The sequence below is a fragment of the Bos javanicus genome, chromosome 22 (assembly GCF_032452875.1).
Source record: "Bos javanicus breed banteng chromosome 22, ARS-OSU_banteng_1.0, whole genome shotgun sequence".
NCBI lineage: Eukaryota > Metazoa > Chordata > Mammalia > Artiodactyla > Bovidae > Bos > Bos javanicus.
The window spans coordinates 13,274,185-13,283,383 of NC_083889.1; the positions used below are offsets into that span (position 1 = coordinate 13,274,185).

The following is a 9,199-nucleotide window of genomic DNA, read 5'->3' on the forward strand; positions in this document are numbered from 1 at the left end:
TAGTGGACACAGCATCAGTAGGTTAACCCCCACCACTGCAGCTTACTCTTGTCATGAGGAAGGAAGCAGTATTTCCCAGCCACTAGCTGTAGAAAAATTGGATTGGTTTACAAAGAGTCATCAGTAGAACTCACATCTTCAGATCCCTGCATTTACTGAGTATTCATGCAGGGTGGATTGTGAGAATTCACCCTCCAGGTCTGGCCCTCTTCCCAAAACTTCTCTTTCAGCCTCACAGGAAAGGCTGGAGCCCCAGCACACAGGTATGCCACATGTATTTTGGGGAGGGGCTGGGCACTCCTGGGGAAGACAGAGCAGGGGCCCTGCAGGCAGCCCTGAGCTACTTCTCCATGGCTCAGGAGACTTGGTGCCCAGGCCAGACTCCTAAATACACACCCCCACTCGGCCAAACCAAACCCCGCAGGGAGCTTAGTCAACCCTCTCTAACTGGGCTCCTCTTTTCTCTCTCCTTTTATTTCTAGCAATACTTAAGGCCCCTTCCTCTAGCTCTGGCCCTAGAAGGGGTGCAGGGTGAGTCAGGGAGGGCAGGGCTCCTCTGGACTTCAGATGGGAGAAGGGAGGCAGGGGAAATCACCCTTTTCCCAGGGTGAATCTAGGTTTGAGAAGCTAATCTCTTAAATTTGGCTGGCCATGAGGGTGTGTGTATGCATATTTGTGCACACTCCTACGAGATTTATTAAAGAATGACTGTCTATGTACCTAACAGTCTACAGTAGAGAAGTGAATACTCCACCTGGGTGAGGTCTCATTTGAACTTGAGAATGCAGGTCTCAAGGTGTGAGCCCAGGTCTGGGGGCAGAGGTGGGACACCCCTGCTTCTCACTGTATATAGTCAACTCACAGGGACAGGGGGCATCATCAACTTGCCTGGTAACATGTGGATGCCTGAGAGAGTGGCTTTGCCCTCTAAGCCTTCTGACTCATGTGTGGGGCAGGATCCAGGTGTGATGAGGATCACCCACAAATGCATGTCCCGACCTGCCTAGCCAATTTTTCATGTTCCAAAGACGTGTTGCCAAACCTCAGCTTAAAGATTCCCAAAGCCTATTGCATCATGAACGCTGCCTGAGTAATTGCTTCCAGTCCAGGTCTCAGTTCCTGGACTGAAATATAAAGGGCTACAGAGTGTGGTGAGAGTGACACCTAGATACATGAAAAGTCAAAGTGTCAATCAGTTGTGGCCAACTCTTTGCAACCCCATGGACTGTAGCCTGCCAGACTCCTCTGTCCATGGAATCCTCCTGGCAAGAATATTGGAATGGGTTGCCATTTCCTACTCCAGGGGGTCTTTCTGATCCAGGAATCGAACTCAGGTCTCATGCATTGCAGGCAAATTCTTTACCATCTGAGCTACCAATATATACTTTGCAAATTATTTTCTTAATTAAGGGGTCTCCAGTGACCCCAAGGCTCAAGTCTCACTCTGATAGCATGTTAGACATTAGGGACATGCATTCACTTTCTCTTCCTTGTTAAGTAAGATTTTTTTCTTCTGGTTTTAAAGTAACCCATATTCGGTGGGGGGGTGGGGGGCGGGGCGGAGAGAAAATACAGACATAAAGAATATAAATAATAAACAACAAAACTTGGAATTACCATCATCAACATATTTTTGCATTTTATTCCAGTTCTTTTTAATGCAAGAATATGTGTATTTACAAATTTGGCTTCATATGGTATATATATGGGCTTGCCAAGTGGTGCTAGTGGTAAAGAACCCGCCTGCCAATGCAAGAGACGTAAGAGACACAGGTTTGATCTCTGGGTTGGGAAGATCCTCTAGAGGAGGAAATGACAACCCACTCCAGTATTCTTGCCTGGAAAATCCCATGGATGGAGGAGCCAGGCCAGCTACAGTCCATGGGGGTTGCAAAGGGTCGAACATGACTGAGCAACTGAGCACAAGCACAGGCAGTATTCCAAACACATTATTTAAAAAGAAAAACTATGTTGGTCGTGTAGTTACAAAGGAAGTACATGACCCTTTCATGATAATGCCCTGCAAAGACTAAATTCAGGGAAGATTTATTAAATGTTGAGGGACTAAGTAACTTGGCACATTGGCAAGTTACATTTCAGGAATGCTCTAACAAATAATTCATGATCCAAAAAGAGAACTGAATTAATCTTTACTAAGCTTCTTCTTGGAGAAGGCAATGGCACCCCACTCCAGTACTCTTGCCTGGAAAATCCCATGGACGGAGGAGCCTGGTAGGCTGCAGACCATGGGGTCGTGAAGAGTCGGACACGACTGAGCGACTTCACTTTCACTTTTCCCTTTCATGCATTGGAGAAGGAAATGACAACCCACTCCAGTGTTCTTGCCTGGAGAATCCCAGGGACGGGGGAGCCTGGTGGGCCACTGTCTATGGGGTCACACAGAGTCAGACACGACTGAAGCGACTTAGCAGCAGCAGCAGCAGCAAGCTTCTTCTAGCCAAAAATAATTTACATTATTTTGCTTCTTCTCCAAGCCAGGCCAGAAATGACTTATTTTAATTATTAAAAAAGTATAAGTCAGATTTGGAGGGGGAAACTAAATGATTAGTTGTTGGTTTTATTTTTTTTTCTTTCAATGATTATTTCAGCCATAGGGTGACCATGACGTGATATGTTACAAATTAGACATAACAACTTTTGAACACCATAGACTTTTTCACACCACTGAAGCAGAAGGGGCCCATTTGCTGCCTCCACCGTCATATTAAGATCTTTCTGTAGGACACTCATATCAGATGAGTGTTGGACTTTTGTAGGATTCTGCATAGAATCCTACGACTGCCTTTCATTAAATGATTACATTATTTTGATGTGTACCTCAGGTTCCTCAGCAGTAAAATAAGAGAGCTGAGCTAAGTGTTTTCTGAGCCAAGATTATACTGTAGAGGATTAAAATACATTTTAGTAGCTTTGAAATTACACAGAGTTCAAATCCAATTCCTTGGAAAAGAGAGCCCATAAATTGAACCAAACACATTTTGGAATTTAGCATTAAATAAAGGGAACATTTTTCGCTATAGATAGAAGACTAGATAATCATCTGGAGAAAGTAAAATCAAATCCCTACCACAATCTTAACACCAAATAAATTACAAACAGATGGAAGATTTCTATGTAACAGGGTATTTATTACATCATTGTTTTATAATGGCACGTGATTGGAAACCAGCTAAATTTTCCTCTAGATGGGATTCCCTAAATAAAGTACAGTTTATTTGTACAGTGGAGTTCTAGGTAGCTAGCATGAAAGAAGCTAGTGTAAAAAGAAGAGGTCACTCGTACATGGACAATGAAAGGAAAATATCAAAGATATATTCTTAAGTAAGAAATGCAAGGGACAGAACAGTGTGTATAGAGCACTGCCATTTATGATTTAAAATTTAAAGAAAGAAAACGAGGGGAAAAGAAAATGTAATCACACATGCATAGAAGTATACACAGAATCTGTCAGAATGCACTATAACTGGCAACAGTGGTTACTTCCAGGGAGGGAAGCTGGGTGGATAAAGTGGGTGGGAATGAGCCTTAATTTTCACAATACGTTTATTTGTACCTTTTTAATTGTTATTTTTAGATGGATAGATAACATGCTCTTCAAAATGGTCGATTAACCTAAACATATCTTGCTTTCTCATCCAAATGGAGTTCATAAACCCTGCTTCATGCAGCTGTGCTAAGTGCTGGAGCACAGCCTGGTATTGTGCCTGGTGCAGGGTGATAATCCCCCCTCCCCAAGTAGAGTTATTTAGGCAACCTGGGACTCCCCTTCCACCGCACGTATAATGGCCTTTTTTCCATTTCTCTCTTGGCACTGGAGGGGAACAACAGTGAGGACTTGCAAAAGGAAAGTACTTGGACCTCCACAAGAGTGATTTCTAACATCTTACTCTTTACCTACAGGATTATACCACTGAAACCACGCTCACCAACCCTTGTTACCCTCAGAATTACATCACCACCTTCACTGAGGCACAGGTGTTTGGCAGCCTGTGTACAGAGGACCTGAGACCTGAAAGATATAATCCCAACAACACCATCACTTTTGAAGGAACCGGGGACCCATCACTGTGTAGGGAAAAGGTGGCTTCCCTATTCAACTTCAGCGCTTGCCATGATCACGAAGCTTGTTCCTTTGATGGGGTGTATCAGCCAAGAGTTAAAGGGTCATTTGTGGTAAGAGCAAAACAACAGAGATCCCTTTTCCCCCTACTGATTATTTCTCACCTTCCTGTCTTTCCTCTGCTGAGGTGTTTCCCGCTTTCTTATTCCCTGCCCTGAAACCTTCATTATATCACATTCTGAGAAATGATTTCCTTCTGTACAACTTCCTTACAGGCTTTTGCAGGATTCTACTATACAGCCAATGCTTTCAACCTTTCAGGTAGCTTTTCTCTGCACGCCTTCAACTTGAGCACCTGGAATTTCTGCTCAAAGAATTGGAATCAGGTCAGTATTTAAAGAAAAAGGACCCATATTGGTACAAAACAGTATAGCAGAGCAGATTTCATTTGTGCCTGTGTGTGTGTGTGTATGTATGTTCTGAATCTGACTTTTATGCTGTTCTCCTTCACCACATCTGTAAGATTAATAAGGAACCCCAGCTCACAGCTGTGTTGTGATTAGATTACAGCAGTAATTAGATTAAATGTTCTATACATGGGCACAATGTTTGTAACAGTGTCTGGCATGTAACAAGCACTCTATAAACTTAAGATTGCTGTTCCATGATATTGTATGCGTGCTAAGTCGCTTCAGTCCAACTCTTTGTGACCCTATGAACTGTCCAGGCTCCTCTAGCCATGGGATTCTCCAGGCAAGAATACTGGAGTGGGTTGCCATTTCCTTCTCCAGGGGATCTTCCCAACCCAGGGATCAAACCTGCATCTGTTATGTCTCCTGCATTGGCAGGCGCATTCTTTACCACTCGGTTATGTTATAAAGGGATTTTTTTTTTTAATATAGGAGATGTGGTGTATATATACAATGGAATATCACTCAGCCATTAAGAAGAATGAAATTGTGCCATTTTTAGCAACATGAGTGGACCTGGAGGGTATTATGCTTAGTGAAATAAGTCAGATGGAGGAAGACAGATACTGTACTTTATCACGTATATGTGGAATCTAAAAAATGAAATAAACAGATTTTTTGTCATTGTATTATTTTATAGTAATTTTAATGATTAAATTCTCTGATAAGATTCTTTAAAATATAACTGTGACCTAAGCTGTTCTGAAATGCGCATTTTAAAACCTGCCTCCTCCCTGTTTTGAACTTGCCTTCAGCTCCCACTGCTGCTGCCTCAGTTTGATGAGCAGTATGCACGCTCCTACTGCTTCTCGGCCCACTATATCTACCATTTGCTTGTAAGTGGATACAAATTCACCGAGGAGAGCTGGCCCCAAATACATTTTAAAAAGGAAGTAAGTCAAAGCACAAATTGTTTTCCTCTTCTTCCTCCCAAAAATAGATGTTTGGTTGTACGTGTGTGAAAGAAATGTAGGAGATAAGTGGGAATTGGGGATTTAAACTTGCTGAATGGGAGCCAATGAGGCTTGATCCCTGGTGAGCTTATGAGAAGAGATAATGGAGAATTTAGAGGAAGTGGTCTTCCTTCTATGTGAAACCTTCTATGTGAGCTGAGGAAGCCAAGAACTGTGGACTCTGAGCTCTGTGGGGGTAGCTTTCACATAGAAGAAACCTTCTATGTGAGCTGAGGAAGTCAAGAACTGTGGACTCTGAGCTCTATGGGGACAGGACTTGCTTGATCATCCTCACATTCCTAGCACTCACACACGGCTGAGAACATAGAAGGCTCTTGGTAAATATTGTTGCGTGAATCCATAAATATGTTAAGGAACTGAAACTTTTTATCCTGACAAGAAGCTTCAAATACAATTTTGTTAAGAGGATAGTAACTAACTGATCTCCACTTTACACAGATGTCAGAGGGAGATCTATTCTTTAGAGCACAGGGATTAAGTTAGCAGCCGTTAAGTAAGGATTTGATCTTGGAATGAGTCTGAGGTCACTGTATTCACTTTCAAGTGTCCAGAATGGTCTGACTCTGGAATGACAGCCAACTGGTGAGGCGCCTCTGTACTTTGCTTTCAGGACTCAGCCTTGCTGTTGTGTTGATCCAGCACTCTGTTCCCCAGGTTCTTGGAGGGTTTTCTCATTTCAGGAATAGCAGATGTAAAGCCTGAAGTATGTCTGGAGTCAGTCTGTACAATATGAGCTTCAGCAGTAATTAGATTAAAGCAAGCAACATCCAGTATTAGGCTTGTGACTGTTTTACATAGATAAAATTGAGTCAGCCATAAAAAATAAGGATGTCTGGAGACAGATAAGGACTGCTGGTGGCATGTACTCTCCAAGCTTTGTTTCTAATTAATCTAATTACCAGAAAAGCACATTATGATTTTCCATTAAATACCAATTTGGGGGGATACATAATTCTAGGTTTCAAGTTCCTTTCTTTTATTTATAAAGAATTTAATATCAGTCAAATCAGTATTCAAGTGTGAGGATATAAAAAGACTTCAGGAGATTTGCCAAACAAAGATTTATATCCCAAATATGTGGGGGATTTCCTCGGTGGCTCAGTAGATGAGAATCCACCTGCCACTGCAGGGGACATGGGTTCAATCCCTGGTCTGGGAAGATTCCACATGCCAGGGAGCAACTAAATCCACGCACCACAACTACTGAGCCTGTGCACCTTCGAGTCTGTGCTCTGCAACAAGAGAAGACACCGCAGTGAGAGAGAGCGGATGGAAGATTACAAATGTGAAACGTTTATACATCTCAAAAATGACCTAAAACCATGCAAGCAAAAATTGATGGAACAACCAGATGGAACTGACACAGTCTGCTTCCCACTTAGACTGACCTTCTTTTCCTAGAAACTGGTCCTGGGTTTGGTAAAACATGCATCACCTCTTTCTTTAGCTGTAGACTCTAATGTACCCAGTGATCGAAAAATTTCCACTGCTGTTAACTGTGCCCTCTTCACGCCGGCTGTGATGAGGCTGTGAGGATTAGTTCTCTGCAGTGTGGGAGGTTTGGCACTCAAGCCTTTGTGGTCATGATGACCAGAGTTCTAGACCAGTCTCTGCAGTTTCTGAACTTAGGCAAGTCTGTTGACCTCCTTAGGCCACAGTTCCTGGGGGTGTCTCAGGAGGGTGACCGTGGTGTGTCCTGGGGATATAATCTGTGCCTCAAGCCCAGTCCTGAGAACTGAGCCATCTCCTCTACTCCACAGGTGGGGAACAGCAGCATAGCCTGGTCTCTTGGCTACATGCTCAGCCTGACCAACCAGATCCCAGCCGAAAGCCCCCTCATCCGCCTGCCCATCAAGCCATCTGCCTTCGTGGGCACCCTCGCCTTCTTTGCAGCAGTGGCCTTGCTGTGTCTGACATATCTCGTATACTTGTGTGTGTTGTCCAGGAATCAGAGGCGCTCCCAGCATGCCTTGGACAACATGGTGGACTCTGAGTGAGCCTCACAGAGTGGTTCCTAGAGCCTGAGAGCTGCCCATAACCAGCTTGGGGGGCACCAGACAATGCAAGCAAAATGTCCATCTTCGGGAAACACAGCTAAAGTCCAATGCCTAGGTCCTGTGCCTCTCAGATACTGATTTATGTCAAAACACCTCTTGGGAAGTCCCTCAACTGTTCTGTGCACATTCCTCTGCCAGAGACCCCGCCACCCACTAGCTGACCTATTGGGGAACAGAGGAGAGACAGGCCATCAAGGTCAGCCTCCTTATTCCAAGTGTCCCACAGGAAGAGTAAGTTGAGAAGATGACAGATGAAATGTGGAAGAGTTGACCTCAGGGCTCAGTTTGCATTTTCCCTCCTTCAAAAATGCCATAGTCCTCCCAGTAGGATTGGAAATTGGCAGGTGTCTAGTAAGCATCTGGTCCAATCAAATATCTCATTTTATGGCTTCCTCTCATTGGTCCTTAACTAAGAATTTCCTTGACAACCATTAATAACATTGAGCTCCCTCAGCTTGGCAGAATATTGTGTCTAGGGGAAAATCCTCCTTCACCCCCAAGGACAGTGGCCACAACCAAGCTTCTGTCATGCAGGCAGAACCTGAAGGGCAGAGCCACACAGGACATCCACCAGAACACTACAGGCCATTCCTGAAGTAGGGTTCCCTCTCAGGGCTCTGGTCATTAGATCGCCACCTGCGTGTGTTATCATCCTCGTTGCCTCCCCTTCCCACTGCTCTGTGCCCTTGTGAACTGTCTATTCCTAGCAAGGCTATCATGCTCCAGATCATTTTGCCTTTGCTAGGCTTTTGCTTAGGGTTGTCTTTCCATCATTAGCACCCTGTGTATATTTCACCCACCATTCCCACAGGGCCACCTGATGCTGTCACAGGACATCCTCTTCTCTGATTTGCTTACCAATCACTTTCCTAGATGGTAGGCCTTTGCACACAGTAGCCATAGTTCCTGACTTTGAGGGCAGAAAGGAAGCTGCAGGGATATTTAACTCCAAAGTGGGAAGGGACTCTAGCAAGTCCAATGGCTGCAAAGTAAAAATCAACATTCTCTCAGATTATAGCTTGTTCACTGAGTACAGAATAAAGGAGACTTATTTTATTGTGACTTGCAGTGTGTGTTTGTTACCATGCAAATGGTACTCTTTCTCTTCAGGACCCAAGGTGGCATCTATGAAAAGAAGCTAAACAACTAAAAAAGTTTATTGAGCAAACTTTCCTAGTGTATTAAGAAAGTCACACATCAATATCACCTTTATTCCAAAGAGCTCAAAGTGTTTCACTTTAATAAACCTTCAGTTCCTTGAGATAACTGAGTCCAACATTTCCTTACCTTATCTGACATTGCAAAGCTTCTGTGAGGCTACAACCTGCCACTCACATCTTGATTCCCAACCAGAATGGCTGCTCCCATCCCAAAGTGCACCACTGTTCACAGTTTTCCCTACCTAGACTGTGGGTCATCCTCCCACTCATCCAAACCACCATATTTCTCAAGGTTCAATCCCAGCTCTACTTCTTTCACAAAGCATTCCTTGCACACACTCATGCACGCGTGCACACACACATCATGATCTCTCTCTTGGATTACTTTTTTTTTTTTTTGGATTACTTTTTAAAAACTACACAAATTCTCATATTGTTGCTAGTCATGCAACTGGAC

At 43.7% G+C, this 9,199-nt stretch overlaps 1 protein-coding gene across 2 annotated transcripts in view; it reads left to right on the forward strand.

Moving 5' to 3' along the window:
• Positions 1-8,644, forward strand: part of ENTPD3 (ectonucleoside triphosphate diphosphohydrolase 3) — a 34,452-nt gene extending 25,808 nt beyond the window's left edge. The window contains exons 8-11 of one of the 2 annotated variants that reach the window (XM_061396031.1): positions 3,922-4,194; positions 4,357-4,467; positions 5,307-5,444; positions 7,286-8,644. In XM_061396031.1, coding sequence (XP_061252015.1) covers positions 3,922-4,194; positions 4,357-4,467; positions 5,307-5,444; positions 7,286-7,522 — 759 coding nt within the window. In that variant the 3' untranslated portion in view covers positions 7,523-8,644. Of the gene's footprint in view, positions 1-3,921; positions 4,195-4,356; positions 4,468-4,983; positions 5,172-5,306; positions 5,445-7,285 lie in introns of those variants that run through there. The other variant, XM_061396032.1, reaches the window with a different exon arrangement.
• The last annotated feature ends 555 nt before the right edge of the window (positions 8,645-9,199 follow it).